Genomic DNA, 15936 nt, shown 5'->3' with positions numbered 1-15936 from the left:
AGCCACCTTGCTGCACAATGCTTCGAGCTCTGCTGATCAGCTCCCTCCCTGCCCTGCTCTGGGGGTCCCCAGGCCAGGCCCAGGTCCCCATCCAGGCCAACTTTCATGCCGGCCAGGTGCGCCCAGACCTGGGGACACGTTCTCTAAGTGCAGCACTTTGGTGCTGAACCCCGGGTCCCTGTCCACACCCTCTTTGATCCAGGCTCAGCAGGGCTGAAGCAGGGGATCCCCCGCACACCTGCTCTTTTTGTCTGGATGGGGCGTGGCTGGGGAAGACTGCAGTCCGCCACCCCAGCTTTTCCGTTGCATCCCCCCCGTCACTCCCCAGGGCCAAAAGCTGGGACAAGTCGCAGCTGCCTGCACCTCACGTCCCCCCCTGGCCGACCCCACACAAGCTTGTGACCTCGCCACAGCCCCACCCATCCAGCTGTCCCCCGCACTGCCCGCTGCAGACAGCTGATGCTGGGCTGGTGGGGGCCATTGCTCCTCTACTGAGGCCCCCCTCCTCCGTTCTGCATCAGAGTGGACATGTGCGCAGCAGCCCCCGTCCTGGCCAGGAAGCAGCTGTGTCAGGATGGAACGCGGTGGGTAGAACATGGTGGGCTCAGGCCCAGGGCACGGGGCCACCTCCCAGCCTTCCATGCACTCACCCTGCGGTTCCAGGGCACCTGGTACATGGTCGGGGTGGTGTCAGATGACCCAGACTTCCTGGACTCCAAGGACACTGTGAAGATGCCCGTGGTCTTAGTGACCCCCTTGGTGAATGGTGACCTGGCCCTCATGTTTGGATACCCCATGTAAGTGATCCCACAAGCCCCACATCACACTCAGCCTCAGACAAGGGCCAGCATGAGGCAGATGAAGGTCCAGAGGGACCATGGTGTCTTCAGCACGTCGGGCTCAGACCACGGGCCCTCGAGGGCTCCTTGTGGCCAGTCCCAGACAGCAGCCACAGGACTCCAGAGGGATCCAGGCCCTGGAGGAAGCCCTGCCTGAGGCCTGGTGCTGAGAAAAGTGTCCGCATGTCTGTGTCTGTGTGTGTATCACTATATGTGACTGTCTCTGTGTGTGTCCGTTTCTGCATGTGTGTGTGTATATGCGTGTGTGTCTTCTGTGTAGCTGTGTACCTCACTGTGTGTGTATCACTATATGCATCTGAGTGTCTGTGTATCTGCGTCTGAATGTCTGTGTGTGTCCATCTCTGTGTGTGTGCCTTCTGTGTATATCTGTGTCTGTGTGTCAGTGTATCTATGTGTGTATGTGCATGTGTGTATGTGTGTCTTCTGTGTATATCTGTGTCTGTGTGTCAGTGTATCTATGTGTGTATGTGCATGTGTGTATGTGTGTCTTCTGTGTATGTGTCTTTGTGTGTGTGTCAGAGTGTCCGTGTATCTGTGTGTGTGTGCATGTGTGTATGTGTGTCTTCTGTGTATGTGAGTGTGTCTTCTGTGTGTGTGTCAGTGTGCCCGTGTATCTGTGTGTGTGTGTGCATGTGTATATGTGTCTTCTGTGTGTGTGTGTCAGTGTGTCTGTGTATCTGTATGTGTCATGTGTGTGTGTCAGTGTATCTATGTGTGTATGTGCATGTGTGTATGTGGCGAGGCCAGCGCTAGGGGCAGGGCCTCTGGAGCCCTGACTCGGGGCGCCCCGCTCCGGCCCGCCCGGGGCACTAAACCCGCCTCGAGTCGCCAGAAGCCGGCGGGGGTACAGGCAGGGTCCCAGCCGGGGACCTTTAATTCCGCCCCGCCCCCAGCCCCGCCCCCGCCCGCAGAAGCCCCGCCTCCGTCAGCAGTAGCCCCGCCCCAGCAGACTCCGCCCCGCGCTAGCTCCCTAAGTCCCGCCACGGGCCCACGCCGGGCTCCGGAAGCCGTTCTTCCGCGCAGGCGCCCTGAGCCCGCAGCCCCGCCCCCTCGGCGCCAAGCCCCGCCCCGCCGGGTTCGCGCTCGCCGGCCGCCATGGAGGCGCTGTCACCGCCGCTCTGCACGCTGCCGCCGGGCCCCGAGCCGCCCCGCTTCGTGTGCTACTGCGAAGGGGAGGGAAGCGGAGAGGGAGACCGCGGCGGCTTCAACCTGTAGTGAGTGGGGGTCCGCGGGGACGCGGGGGTGCGGGGAGCTCCGCGGGCGGCCCCGCTGACGAGCCCTCCCCCCAGCGTGACCGACGCCGCGGAGCTTTGGAGCACCCACTTCACGCCGGACAGCCTGGCGGCCCTCGTGGGTAACTGGGCGCCCGGGCGGGTCTGGGAACCGGTCGCCCGTGGGGTGACCGACCTCTGGGATTCCTGCCCGCCCTGTAGCTGCAGTCTTTACATTCGCCAGGGGTCCCAAGTGGAGCTGGGGTCGGGCAGCTTTCGGGTGCTCCCAGTGGGTCTCGGGTCCTAGGTACCTGGTGACGAGCCCCTGTGCTCTCTAGAAAGCCCGTTTTGGCCTGAGTGCGGCTGAGGACATCACGCCCCGGTTCAGGTGAGACCCAAGCAGGGAGGGAGGGTGACTGGGTGGCGAGCAGGAGGGTCTGGCCACAGCTCTCAGCACCTCTCCTCTCCCAGGGCAGCCTGTGAGCAGCAAGCTGTGGCTCTGACCCTGCAGGAGGACAGAGCATCCCTGACCCTTTCAGGGGGGCCCTCGCCATTGGCCTTTGACCTCTCCAAAGTACCAGGCCCAGAGGCAGCCCCCAGGCTGCAGGCACTGACACTGGACCTGGCACAACGTGTGTGCAGCCTGGAGCGGCGCCTGGCAGGTAGGGTTGGGAGTGGGCACCTCATGCTTTCACGAGGCTCCCCTGCTCTTGCCCCCACTCCTGGCACTGAGCAGGGCTCCCACGGGCTTTCTTCCCCAGCTGCAGAACAGACGGCTGCCAGCCCCAGGAAGAGCTCCCAGCCTGCAGCGCCTCAGCTCTTCTTACCAGGTAAGGCATGTCCTCCTGTGACTCAAGTAGGGCTGAGCTCTTGACTCTGGAACTGGTTTTCCTGAACAAGCCTCACACTCCAGAGTCTCTGTCTCTTTGGAGGAGGTTGTGGCTGGGATGCTGTCAGCTTCAGGAGCCGCCCCATCCCGTTTCTCCCAGACCCAGATCCCCAGAGAGGTGGCCCAGGACCTGGAGTCAAGAGGCGGTGTCCGGGGGAGTCTCTCATCAACCCCGGCTTCAAGAGGTACTCGCCCACCAGCCTCCCACACCGAGGGTCCAACTGGACCCACCCCTTTCTCTGCACCATAGTGACACCCTTCTTCCCTCCCAGTAAGAAACCAGCTGGTGGCGTGGACTTTGAAGATGCCTGAAGGTGCAGTACCAAGTGTGGTCCTGTGGGGTGCCTGCCTGTGAGGGGAGAGGCCCCATTAGAGACCCCACCACCACCTCCACCTGCCCATCCTGGGCCAGGACTAAGGCGGCTCCTCAAGTTCCTTCACCATCAAATAAACGGCTCCTTTGGCTGGAGGCTCTGGTGGGGCTCTGGCTCCTGCATTGGCCTGGGAAGGGAGCAGGGAAGGTCCCTGGGCCTACACTCTGGGTGTGGGGCCACAGCATGTGAACAGATGCAGCAGCGTCTCAGCTCCCTGGAGACTTCCTTGCTGGGCTGGAGGGAGGTGAGCTTTCTCAGACCTGTCCAGCTATCCCAGCCCTACCAGCCCAGAGCTGAGAGGGGCCCAGCCAGGTGGGGCCAGGGTCCCCAGGGCAAGAACTCTGTTCCCACCCTCCCAGGCTGCACCCAGGAGCCGAGAGGGGCCCAGCCAGGTGGGGCCAGGGTCCCCAAGGCTTAGAACTCTGTTCCCACGCTCCCAGGCTGCACCCAGGCAAGGCACAGAGCCCCATAGGAGATGCCCACAGAACGTCCTGTGCAGATCCCAGACCTCCAAGATGCTGTGGAAGTGGCCCTGTGGGGAGGGGGGAGCCTGCCCCTGGGACAGGATTGAGGAATGTAGTCAGCCCCCATCCACCTGGGGCACCCCGCCCCACCCCGGCCTGACTGGTTTGGGAGCCCAATCCGGTCCTGGTGATCCCTGAGGCCACTTGTTGCAGGAGACCTGGAGTCTGTGCACTTAGTGTGGGGGATGGGACCCGCCCTATCCTGGCTCTCCGGCCCCTGTGGTTCTGGGCTATTCAGCTGAGCGTCCCACCAAGGGGTTTGGGGGTGGGAAGCACCCCCGACTGGGGGCACTGATCATGGGGCCTCTGGCCCCTCAGATGACAGGACACGCTCACTTCGGACAGAGATGCCTTTATCAGGCGGCAGAGGCGGGGCGGGGCGCTAGCGGGGGTGCACGGCGGGCCGGTAGGCGGCCAATATCTCGGCGCTATGCGGACACGTGTACTTGAACTCCTTCTCCTGCAGCGCGCTGTCCAGGTATCGGCGGACTCCGCGCAGCTCCGCGGGGATGGGCGCCTGGCGGAAGTGCGCGCACACGGTCTGCGGGCGGGTGGGAGTGGGGGGCCGCGGTCAGGACCTGCCGTCCCCAGCGCCCCGGGCCCCCTGGCGCTCGTCCTCCCCCTGTCCCCCGCGCTCACGTCGACGATGTTCAGCTTGGGCAGCAGGCTGCAGTCCGCCAGCGTGAGCCGGTCGCCGTCTAGGAAGCGGCGGCGGGACTCGCGCAGCTGCGGCTCCAGCGCCAGCTCGTGCTCCAGGGGCGCACGCAGGTAGCTGTCCAGCCTGGCGAGGGCGCGCAGCAGCTGCTGGTACAGGGCTGCGGGCGGCGGCGCAGTGAGGACCCCGCCCAGGGCGCCCTCCCGCCTGGGCACCCAGCCCCCTGACCTCGCCTCACCTTCGTCCTGCGCCGGCAGCGGGTTCTTGATGAACACGGAGAACTTGTGGAAAATGTCATTGCCGGCGGTGTTGGCCTCCCTGTACCGAGGCGCCAGGCTGGGGAAGCTGCGGGGATGTGGGGGTGAGAGACTCCATCAGACTGGCCGCTGCCCTGTCCCGGCCCCACAGTACCCCGAAAAGCTTTCCTGGGCTCTGTCCTGGGCGCGGCCTCCCTGGGTCCTCCCCCTTAGTCCCCCCACCCTGCTTGGTCTCTCACTCCGGCGGCCCCAACGTCTCCTCCAGAAAGTCCTCGATCTGCAGCGTGTCTGTCTTGGCCTCGCTGTCACAGAGCAGGATGGGCAGCTGCGAGCCAGGGGCGAAGTCCTTCAGCACGTCTGGGGATCTGTGGGCAGCAGCAGGGTGGGAGGAGGCTGGCCCACTGGTGTGTGAGGCCAGGCAGGCGTCCCCAGGGTGGGCCTCACCTGCGCGTGTCCACAGTGGTGAGAGTGAAGGGTACGCCCTTGAGGAGCAGAACCATGAAGAGCCGCTGGCAGGAGGGGCAGTGCCCCACGCTCTCCCCGTCCTCACTTGCCTGGGTGGGTGGAGCGGGGGTCAGGGCTGGGAGCAGACCCAGGCATCCTGCCACCAGGCTGGATGGGACCTGCCTCCCACTGCCAGCGGAACTGGAGGGACGCCAGGGCTCCAGCTTGGTTGGTGTGACTTCCAAGTGCCCAGTGAGGGCCCTTGACTGGGTCCCCAGGACGTGGGGAGGGGCGCAGAGGGGGTGCTGGGAGCTTGGAGGCCTGGGGCGGGCCTGGCCCCTGGAATCTTATCAGAGCCTGGGCAGAGGCCAGGCCCCTGGGCACAGGCCCCAAAAGCTGGTTACAGGGGTGGGGTGGGCCCCACAACCTGTTTTCTGAGTGATTCACCCACCAGACTGGGCACTGTGGCTGGCAGCTCATCAGCCCCCACCCTGGTCCCTGATCTGAGAGCTGAGGGGCTGCCTAGCCCAGCACCCCGCATCCTAGAACACCCACCTACAGCTCCTGGCAGGCTCCACCACTGGCAGCCTGGTTGGTACCTCCCCACCAAGGGGCTCTCCCCCAGGAGACTGGGCTGGGAACAGGACCAAGGCCACTGGACCCCTCTCTGGGTGACTCTCTGGGTCCTTCTTCCCCTGGCTGTCCCACTTTACTCAGCCTCTATAGGGCTGAGTCCTCTTAGCCATCCACAGGAAGGGGCTCAGACATCACTGGGGAGGCCCACCCCCAGCCTGTCCCAGAAAGCAAAACCCAGAAGAGCACCCGCTCCCAGACACCCTCCCTGCAGCTCAGTTTGCCCTGCACCTTGACAAACAGCTGGAGCTTGGTCTCCGCCATGCTGGGAGCTGCCGCGGTCAGGCGCGGGTGGGGACCTCGGGAGCTTTTTAAGTCTCTATGTGAGCCCCGCCCTCCCTGGCCTAGGGGCCCGCCCCGTGGAGCCACCTAGGCGGGCAGATGAAGCTGCCCAGGGTTCAGAGCCGGCTGCCTGAGTAACGCCAGCCCGACCCTGGGGTGTCTGAGCCTGAGGGTGTGACCTTGGGGGGAATGATGTGGGGGGCTGCCCTGGACCTGAGGCTGGCACACACCCAGAGGTCCACCCACCTGGTGCTGAGTGTGCTGGGAGCCAGCGTGATGGATGGAAACCAGTGGGTGGGGCATGGGGAGAGCCTACAGACCAGAAGGGTGTAGGGGTGTCACCTGGGTAGGGGTGGCTTTGGCTCAGGACCACCCCCACCGTGAACCCAAATCAGGACCTGCCCTATGGCCGTCCCTTGGACAAATATTCCTGGTCAGGGCCCCCAGCCCAGAAAGCTGGGTGTGGGGTGGGCAGGAGAAATGACGCGACCAGCCTAGCTTCAGTTTTCCGGTCTGCAGGACCAGGGCGTTGCAGGGGTGATAGGCCCACCTGGAGGAGCCGCCCCTTCCCACCGACCAAGCTGTCAGGCAGGCCCTCCCCACTCAGGGCGGGGCCCGAATTCCAGACCTGCCCGCAGCAGGGCGGGGGCCAGCCTGGCTTTGGTGTTTGGCCGGCAGTGCAGGTCTCCACCCTCCCCCGTCCCGCCCACTGGCACTCAGCACAGGTTTCTTACCCCCACCCCTTAACCTTTAAAAAGAAGCATCTGGAGGGGTTAGAAGCCGCAGCCCGCATGGCTGGAAGCAGGAGGCCAGAGGAGGTTGGTGGGCCGCAGGTGTGAGCCTGCTCGGCCTCCTGGTGTGACTGGAGCCCACAGGTCAGTCTGGCCCTTTGGGGTCACCAACTGTGCCTCCTGATGCTTTGGGGGGCAGCCCCAGGGAGGTACCCCAAGGGGAGACCCCACCCAGAGGCCAGGCGCCCACAGGATTGGCCTGGCCACACTTCCCCTGGCGGTGTGGTGCCCCAGTGAGCCTGGACAGGGTGGCTGTGGTGGCATGGCTCGCCTGCTCACCTTCCCAGGGCCTTGGCACAGGCCCCACCCCGTCCCCGCGACCGCGCTCCAGTGCTGTCCCAGCCAGCCCAGCCTGACCCCTCTGGATTCCATGACGGTTGGGGCTCCTGGACACACAGTGCCCCTGTGTGTATTTCCACCTGGAAATACCACGTGGCTCCCCCATCCTTTGTCGTCCTGAGCCCCAACACCCTGCGGAGCCTCAGTTTCCTTCCATCCTGCTTCCACCTCGATTGCAAGCTCTCGTCTTTCTCCACACTGGTGATGGCTCCGCTTGCTGCCTTCCTGAATCCTGGGCAGGCAAATGGCCACCCACGGAGAAGCCCGGGGACTCCTCCAGCCCGGCTCTGCTGCCCCAATGCCCTGTGTCTTTAATACTGACAGACACACCCTCACAAATCCACAGGAAAAGCGATGGCACAGACAGAGGCCATGAACCAGTGGCTCAGAAGGAAAAAAAAACACCAACAAGACAGAGGAAGACCATTCACCTCATGCCTGTTTCAGAAACAAACCAAACCAGACCCCGTTCATGGCTGCAGCGGCAGGAGCAGCCCAGTGTTCTGTGGGCGTGGCTGTGGACTGGGGAGCCGAGGTGGCCATCCAACACTCCCCTCCTGTGCCCTCACCCACCTGGGAATCAGCCCCATGGTTTCCTTGTTCGGTTTAATCAATTCAGTAATTTATTTTCTAGAAACAGGGTCCTGCCATGTTGTCCAGGCTGTCTCCACCTCTTGGCTCAAGTGACCAGCCTGCCCTGACCTCCCAGCATGCCAGAGCCAGAGGGGTGACCCACCACACCCAGCCAGTTTCCCAGTGACAGGCAAGTGAGTTCTGGCTGCCCCACTGCGTGGCATGGCTTTGACGTGGCTCCGTGGCATAGCCACCACCCTGTCTATGGGAGACTCTGGTTGTGTCCAGGGAGGAGCACAGAGAAGGTGGGTCCATGCGTGCCCACTGCAGGGAGGGCCTGAGACTAGGTGGTAAATGACCTGGCTGTGTCCCCTTAAATTTAAATTCATAGGCTTGAGTCCTAACCCCTAGTGCCTCCGAATGTGACTTTATATGGGCCGGGCGCGGTGGCTCACGCCTGTAATCCCAGCACAGTGGGAGGCCGAGGCAGGAGGATCACCTGAGGTCAGGAGTTTGAGACCAGCCCGGCCAATATGGTGAAACCCCGTCTGTACTGAAAATATAGAATTAGCCGGGCGTGGTGGTGCCTGCCTGTCTGTAACCCCAGCTACTCAGGAGACCGAGGCAGGAGAATCGCTTGAACCCGGGAGGCGGAGTTGCAGCGAGCCGAGATTGGTCGGTTGGAACTTATCAAGTAAAAGTGTGGTGAGTAGGAGAGGCCCTAATCCACAACAACTGATGTCGGTGTAGACAGGTGAGTTTGGACACAGACGCTCAGGGAGGGCCACGTGAAGATGCAGGCGGACATCAGGGTGACGAAGCTGCCAGCCCAGGAGCCGAGCGGATGTTGCCGAGGCCCTGGGAGGAGGCAGCGCAGCCCGAGCGCCCGTCCCCGTGTCTAACCTCCAGGCTGCTGGGCAGTGAGCTTCCGTTCACCGACGACAGTGGATTGTGAAGACGGAGTCTCGCTCTGTGGCCCAGGCTGGAGTGCAGTGTCTCGATCTCAGCTCACTGCAACCTCCACCTCCCGGGCCTCCCGAGTAGCTGGGATTACAGGAGTCCGTCACCACACCTGGCTAATCTTTTGTATTTTTAGTAGAGATGGGGTTTCACCGTGTTGGCAAGGCTGCTCTCAAACCCCTGGCCTCAGGCGATCCTCCCACCTCGGCCTCCCAATGTCAGCTGTTGTTTTAAACCCCTCACTTTGTGGCTATTTGCATGGCAGTGCTAGGAAACTAAGAATGTGGGGAAACGCCAGGAAATTGAAGAAAATCAGCTTGTACAGAGCTGAGAAACGCGAGGCGCCGTCGGAGGGGTGACCCCTGACCGGCAGAAACGCATTTCCAGCCTGTGCTTCTTGTCTGGCCACACTGTTTGCATTTTCTACCGCATTTTCGTCATACCACATTTTCTACCACAGTTTCGTAATGTTTTGACGAAAAAGCAGTAATTCACAACCACTAACCTTAAGTAGACCCTGGTTCCCTGATCCGTAAACCTCCTGTCCCCTGCGGCCCCTGCCCCTGATTCATAGAGCCACCGTCAGCGGGGCCAAGCAAAGGTCCTGGGGCTGCAGCTCTGGGAGTGACTGGTGGGTTGAAACTCTGTCCTTCCCCGACACCTCTCCCTGAGGGCCCCTTCCAAGGGGCCCTTTTTTTTAAGACAGCGTTTCGCTCTTGTTGCCCACGCTAGGGTGCAGTAGCAGGATCTCAGCTCACCACTGACTCCTGGGCTCAAGCGATTCTCCTGCCTCAGCCTCCCAAGTAGCTGGGACTACAGGTACGTGCCACCATGACTGACTGGCCAATTTTTTATATTTTTAGTAGAGATGAGGTTTCATCGTGTTAGGCAGGATGGTCTCAATCTCATGACCTCGTGATCTGCCTGCCTCGGCCTCCCAAAGTGCTGGGATTACAGGTGTGAGCCGTTGTGCCCGGCCTGGGCAGCTCCGTTCTGAAGGGAGACACACAGCTGTGGGGAGCCGGAGGGCTGGGGGCGGGTGTCTTGGTGCAGAGCTTTCCCTGCTCTGTGCGTGGAGAGGGCCTAGAAGCAGGGAGGCCTCAGGAGCAGCGTGCAGACCAGAGCTCAGATCGTGGTTCCAAAGCCTGTCTGCCCTGGAAGGAACCAGGCTTCTGCTCTACACTGTGTCCTCCCCAAAATCTGTGTTGAAAGCCTGGCCCCTCCAGTGATGATATTAAGAAAGGGGCCTTTTGGGGGTGAGTGGGTCATGAGGGTGAAGCCCTGGTGAACAGCATCAGTGCCCTCATCAAAGGGACCCCGGAGAGCTCCCTTGTTCCTTCCACCACTTGAGGAGTCACACAACCCAGAAGGTCCCTCGCCAGAACAGGCTGCGCTGGTGCCCTGATTGCGGACCTCAGCCTCCAGAGCTGTGAGAAATGAACGCCACCCACCTGGGGGCCTTTGCACCGCAGCCCTGGTCGGACTGAGGCAGGCTCCTCGGAGAGATGCTGATTCCAGGTGTGGGGCAGGGAAGGTAGGGACACACCCAAAGCACGTCAGGGACTGTTAAGAGGACACAGGGCCGGGCGCGGTGGCTCACGCCTGTAATCCCAGCACTTTGGGAGGCCGAGGTGGGTGGATCACGAGGTCAAGAGATCGAGACCATCCCGGTCAACATGGTGAAACCCCGTCTCTACTAAAAATGCAAAAAATTAGCTGGGCATGGTGGTGCGTGCCTGTAATCCCAGCTACTCGGGAGGCTGAAGCAGGAGAATTGCCTGAACCCAGGAGGCGGAGGTTGCTGTGAGCCGAGATCGCACCATTGCACTCCAGCCTGGGTAACAAGAGCAAAACTCCGTCTCAAAAAAAAAAAAAAAAAAGAGGACACAGAAGCCATGCTGGAGGGCACCCACTGGCCGGAGCTCGGGCAATCGGAGCACACGATGACAGTGGGTTGTGCCTTACAAATGGTTAAAATGATCAGTTTGCATAGATTTTACCACCACCGAAACGTTTTAAAAGAGCCAGATGCGGTGGCCCACGCCTGTAATCCCAACACTCCGGGAGGCTGACGTGGGAGGAACCGTGAGCTCCGGGGTTCAAGACCTACCTGGGCAATACAGCAAGACCCTGTATCTACAAAAATAAAAATTAGCACATGTCTGTGGGAGGCTGAGGCAGGAGAATCACTTGAGCCCAGGAGTTGGAGGCTGCAGTGAGCTATGACTGCACGGAGGCTGAGGCGGGAGGATCACTTGAGCCCAGGTGTTGGAGGCTGCAGTGAGCTGAGATTGCACCACCACACTCCAGCCTGGGCAACAGAGCAGGACCCTGTCTCAAAATAAGTAATTAATTAAAAGATGACAGTAAAGAGTGTTAACACGTGGATTGTTTTAAACCTGCAAGTCTGTACTGATATATGTTTGAAAGTGGAAGGGGCCTTTGGTGAGAGAAAATGCCACTGAATAGGTGCCGAAATGGAATACACACAGGAAATGGCCATGGTGCAGCTGCCCTGGGTGATGCAGGGGCAGGGCACAGGCTGGCCACGTGGCCGCACAGCACCCACGTCACTGCCCCACATCTGAGGCAGGGAGAACGGGGCCTCAACCAGGGGGCCACATTCAGCATCACCTGCCGAGGGACAGATGGACGCCCAGAGGTGACTGCCACAGTGTGTCCCGGTGCTACTCTGGCCAAAAACGTCCAACCTGCATCTGACCAAGAGGAAATGATCAGACACACCCAGAGCTCTGCCTGGGCCTGTGCAGCCTGTCCCTGCTGAGGGGAGAACGCCAAGGCAGGGCTGGCTCAGGGGAGCCTGGGGAAGCAGCAAAACACAAGAGGTGTCTCCTGGTTGGATCCTGAGTTTTCCTTTTTTCTTTTTTTTTTTTTTTGAGACGGAGTTTCACTCTCTTGCCCAGCCTGGAGTGCAGTGGTGCCATCTCAGCTCACTGCAACCTCCGCCTCCCTGATTCTAGTGATTCTCCTGCCTCAGCCTCCCATGTGGCTGGGATTACAGGTACCACAACACCCAGCTAATTTTGTGTTTTTAGTAGAGACAGAGTTTTGCCATGTTGGCCAAGCTGGTCTTGAACTCCTGACCTCAGGTGATCTGCCCGCCTTGACCTCCCAAAGTGCTAGGATTACAGGCATGAGCCAAGGTGCCTGGCTGATCCTGGTTTTTTGGAAAAGCTCTACAGGGCATGCCTGGGGCTGGGCAAAGTGGCCCACACCTGTAATCCCAGCTACTCGGGAGGCTGAGGCTGGAGAATCGCTTGAACCACAGAGTTGGAGGTGGCAGTCAGCCGAGATTGTGACATGGCGCTCCAGCCTGGGCGACAGACTCCACCTCTAAATAAATAAATAAAAGGGCATGCCTGGGACATGGGGGCCCTGGAAAGCCCACTGCGCCCCTTCTTAACTCTGGGCTACCCTGGCTCTTGAGGGAAGGAGGCTGCAGGGCCTGGGGCTCGTGTGTCACAGTAGCTGCTGCTTTCCCACGGGGCAGCAGGACAGAAGTGTGGCAAGATTCCACAGTTCGTGCGTCGGCTGAGGATATGCAATGTGCGTTCCGCTATTCTCACAAGTTTTCTGAAAGTTTAAAATGTTCCTTTTGTTGTTGTTTTGAGACAGAGTCTCACTCTGTCACCCAGGCTGGAGTGCAGTGGCTCGATCTCGACTCACTGCAGCCTCCGCCTCCCGGTTCGATTCTCCTGCCTCAGCCTCCCAAGTAGCTGGGATTACAGGCGCCCACCACCACGCCCAGCTAATTTTTGTATTTTCAGTAGGGACGGGGTTTCACCGTGTTGACCAGGCTGGTCTTGAACTCCCGACCTCAGATGATCCGCCCGCCTCAGCCTCCCACAGTGCTGGGATGACAGGCTCCAGCCACTGCGCCCGGCTGAGAATGTTCTGAGAAGGTGCTGGGGGCGTATTTGCTGTCAATGCTCGAGACGACTCCCTATGAACTGTCGTCCGTGGGCGGCTGTGTAGGTCCAGCCTGGCCTGGTCCTGTGCACAGGGTCTCTACGGGCTCTGCCGGAGCCATGTTCCTTTCTCCACCTCTTCCTGTTGGGACCCAACCCTTGCCATGGTGGTATGGAGCCACTGCTGCCTGAAGCCCCAGGCTCGGCCTTCTGGGGGTTCCCCCATGCCTTTTCCTCAGCTGAGCACCAAACCCACACCCTCCAGTGAGCGAGTGTTCTCAGTTCTTCCAGGGTCAGCTGCCCCCAGGGCCCAGGGCAGCTTCACCCCAGTGACCTAGCCACTCAGGCTTCAGCAGGCCCATCCCACAGCCTCGTGGGGGGCCACGGCAAGCACTTCACAGGAACCCAAGTGGCTCCATTGGCCCAGCCCACCCAGGCCCACCAGTGCTCCAAGCCTATGGGCCCCGTCCCTGCCAGTTCCTATGTGGCATCAGCCCTTGCCTGCACCCACCCTCCACCCTCTGCCTTCCTGAGAAGCCTTGAAACAGCCTGAGGCAACAGTCTGACCTTGGCCCAGACCACGGGAGCGAGCTCTGGGGGCCCTTTATGCCCCTGCGCTGTCTCCTGCCCACAGTGCAGCAGGCTCCACCTTGACGAGCCTGAGCTTGGGGGTCCCTGCCTCCCTGGGGCCTCAGCCTCCACCTCCGCCCTGCCCTCCGGCTGGGATGCTCTTCCCTTCAGGAATCTTCACGACCACAGGCTCCTCCTGGAGGTCCCCTCTTCCTGGAAGCCCTCTGCCCCTTCCATGACATGGAGACAGCCCAGCCCAGGCCACTGCAGGCCCCACGTGGGCAGCCAGGGGTGAAGGAGGAGAGGGGAAGACGAAGACTCAGGGGAAGTGGGCAGGGAGCAAGCCCTGTGGGGCAGTGAACCACCACCCTGCCTGCCTGTCTTCCTCCTCCAGGCTGGCCCAGCCACGCACTGCCAGCACCTGTGCCCAAGGGGCAGGGCCTTATGGGACGCCAGCCCACCTGACGGGGCCCTCCTCCCCACCCCACCCACCCCACCCACCCCACATACACAGGCCCCACAGGCGTTTTGTTTATTTATTTAAAACAAACATCTGTGCAGTATGTACAGGTCCGGCTCCCAGGCAGGTGGGCGGGGAGGGGGCTAAGCTGGGTGGGAGAGCAGCGGCAGCTGGGGGGTGGGTCCGGCCCCTCGCATGGCCAGCAGAGCCAGCTTCTCCGTTCCTGCCACCTGCCATCTGGCCCAAGCTGATGGCGTTCCATGGGGCGGCCACCTCTCTGCAGGAAAGCAGGGCCAGGAGAGACTCTTCTCAAAGTAAAATAAATATGACTGACCCAGCCCCGCTTACGGCCCGCCCCGGCATCAGCCTTCACTGCAGGGAAAACAGCTGGTTCTGAGGCCGGGCAGAAGAAAGGCCAGCAGGGCCTGGTCCAGCTGGTGTCGCCTCAGGCGGAGAGCAGGGCCAGGCAGGGGTGAGGGGCCCGGTGGACCCCGAGGCTTTAAGGCGAAGCGGGGCGAGGGTGTGTGCAGCCTGGGCCGGGTCAGCCTTTGGCACAATTGGGGGCGGCAGCCGCAGTGACCACAGGGCGTGGCCAAGTACAGGGGCTGCAGCGCCAGAAGCCATTGGTCCTCAGCCTCCACTCCAGGGCCTGGCAGCAGGCACTGGGGGACTGCGGTCCCCACTGTCAAGTCCCTGGTCCAGCACCGGGTGGTCAGCGGAGTGTGTCCTTCCTGGTCCAGCGCCGGGTGGTCAGCAGAGTGTGTCTGTGTTGAAGGACAGCCGGGCCTGCGCACAGGAGAGGCTAGGCGTGGGCAGCGTCCTGGGCCACCCGCCCTGGGGCTGAGAACACTTGTGCTGGCCCGCCCTGGCCCTCCCGCAGGCTGGGCCTGGATGCAGGGTCTCCCCACAAGCTGCCCCATGTCTGGACTCTCCTGGGCCTCCATCTGCCGAGTCTGGGGCCACTGAGTCTACAGAGTCTCCTGTTTCCAGGCTCTGGTCCCCTGTGCCCCATCCTGGCCCTATGCCCCTCAAAGGCCCGGGCAAGTCTAGGCTACGCAATTGGGCTCTCCAGGCCTGTCTGCAAGCCCTCCTCGCCCACTCTGCCCTCTTGACCTGTGGACAGCAAGCATCCTGGGCCAGTTCTCCCCCAACCCCACCCTGGGACTGGAGCCGCCAGGCAGCCTGGGTCTAGTGGGCAGGGCTGGCTGAAGTGCCCAGCGCCTGCAGAGCCCTGGGCGGCCATGAGGTCAGCCTGCTCACCCGTTCCTCCTCGAAGCTGATGAGGCCCTCGTCCTCCGTGTCCAGGTCCTCAGGCTCCTCCGCCACAAGTGCCCGGAGCTCCGTGGGGGCCAGCCGGGGCCGGAGCAGGCTGAGCAGGCAGCCGAGAGGGGACTGCAGTGCGGACGGCGCCTCCGTCTCCTGCTGTTCCAGGTTATCGCTCTGCTTCTTGGCGAAGTTCACGAATACCTGGTGGGTGGGACAGGCATGTGGGGAGGGGCAGCCTGGGGTAGGGGGATGGGAGATGCCAGGCGGGGGAGGAGACAGGGCAGGTGGGGGCTGGGTTGTGGTGTGCAGCGCCCTTGGGGTGCTCACGTTGTCCAGTGTGGTCTGGCTGACGGAGTAGTCCTCGATGCCCAGCAGGCCGGACACCTGCTCCATCTTGCTGAACACCTGAGCCAGTGAGATGTGCTCCGACTTGAGCTGGTACTGCACCTTGGTGTGGTGGCGCTCCTGCAGGGGAGAGGTCAGAGGCCACTGGTAGTGCTCCCCCTGCAGTGCTCCCCTGCCCTGCAGCGCTCTCTACCACGCACTGGCCCCCACCGCTCCGCAGCACTTTCCCGCGTCTGCAGCGCCCCGCGTCCCCGCCACCCGCGCCCCCGCCGCCCGCAGCACCTCCTCGGAGACACGGAGGAGTGCGCACCTTGAGCATGGCTTCCGGGAAGTTCCGGTTGAAGAACCGCACCACGTCCTTCACGCTCTGGCTGCTCTTCGTTCTCACCGTGATCATGTAACCATCTCCGAACCTGGGGGGACAGGCCCGTGGCCCAGAGCCCAGAGCCCCGCGCTGCCCAGCTAGAGCCCCAGCTCCCCAGCCTCCTGGCCCCACAGCCCCCAAAGACACCCCAGGAAGCCTCATAGACCCCCCACAGCCCCACAGGCCCCCAGGCCCCTCCCGTGGCCCCAC

The 15936-nt window shown here is 62.0% G+C and overlaps 4 protein-coding genes across 7 annotated transcripts in view; 2 read left to right on the top strand and 2 right to left on the bottom strand.

Annotated features, from left to right (window-relative positions):
• C8G (complement C8 gamma chain) overlaps positions 1-15936 on the top strand; it is a 618926-nt gene that overhangs the window by 42496 nt on the left and 560494 nt on the right. The gene's annotated exons all lie outside the window — the stretch shown is intronic.
• On the top strand, positions 1912-7003 carry PAXX (PAXX non-homologous end joining factor). 2 transcript variants are annotated; one of them, XR_005196473.1, is made up of 8 exons: positions 1934-2074; positions 2150-2214; positions 2410-2459; positions 2543-2733; positions 2833-2901; positions 3061-3145; positions 3233-3578; positions 6888-7003. XR_005196473.1 is itself a non-coding variant. In XM_017505569.2 (7 exons), the coding sequence occupies exons 1-7, from the start codon at positions 1956-1958 to the stop codon at positions 3270-3272; spliced, it is 615 nt and encodes a 204-aa protein (XP_017361058.1). In that variant the 5' UTR covers positions 1912-1955; the 3' UTR covers positions 3273-3430. The 2 variants fall into 2 exon arrangements, 1 of the variants encoding a protein (XP_017361058.1); XM_017505569.2 differs by lacking the exon at positions 6888-7003 and having other exon boundaries at positions 1912-2074; positions 2150-2210; positions 3233-3430.
• CLIC3 (chloride intracellular channel 3) lies at positions 4195-6154 on the bottom strand. The gene is made up of 6 exons (XM_017505566.2): positions 6079-6154; positions 5215-5324; positions 5010-5135; positions 4752-4858; positions 4498-4673; positions 4195-4399 (listed from the first exon to the last, which is right to left on the bottom strand). The coding sequence occupies exons 1-6, from the start codon at positions 6109-6111 to the stop codon at positions 4241-4243; spliced, it is 711 nt and encodes a 236-aa protein (XP_017361055.1). The 5' UTR covers positions 6112-6154; the 3' UTR covers positions 4195-4240.
• ABCA2 (ATP binding cassette subfamily A member 2) overlaps positions 13814-15936 on the bottom strand; it is a 22045-nt gene continuing 19922 nt past the window's right edge. Inside the window, exons 46-49 of one of the 3 annotated variants that reach the window (XM_017505514.2) lie at positions 15673-15775; positions 15345-15482; positions 15012-15218; positions 13814-14537 (exon numbers count right to left, since the gene is read on the bottom strand). In XM_017505514.2, coding sequence (XP_017361003.1) covers positions 14502-14537; positions 15012-15218; positions 15345-15482; positions 15673-15775 — 484 coding nt within the window. In that variant the 3' untranslated portion in view covers positions 13814-14501. Of the gene's footprint in view, positions 14538-15011; positions 15219-15344; positions 15483-15672; positions 15776-15936 lie in introns of those variants that run through there. The other 2 variants (XM_017505515.2, XR_005196471.1) reach the window with 2 other exon arrangements.

Source organism: Cebus imitator, unplaced genomic scaffold (genome assembly GCF_001604975.1).
Source record: "Cebus imitator isolate Cc_AM_T3 unplaced genomic scaffold, Cebus_imitator-1.0 Scaffold339, whole genome shotgun sequence".
Classification (NCBI taxonomy): Eukaryota; Metazoa; Chordata; class Mammalia; order Primates; family Cebidae; genus Cebus; species Cebus imitator.
This window is presented reverse-complemented; position numbering and strand designations above follow the sequence as displayed.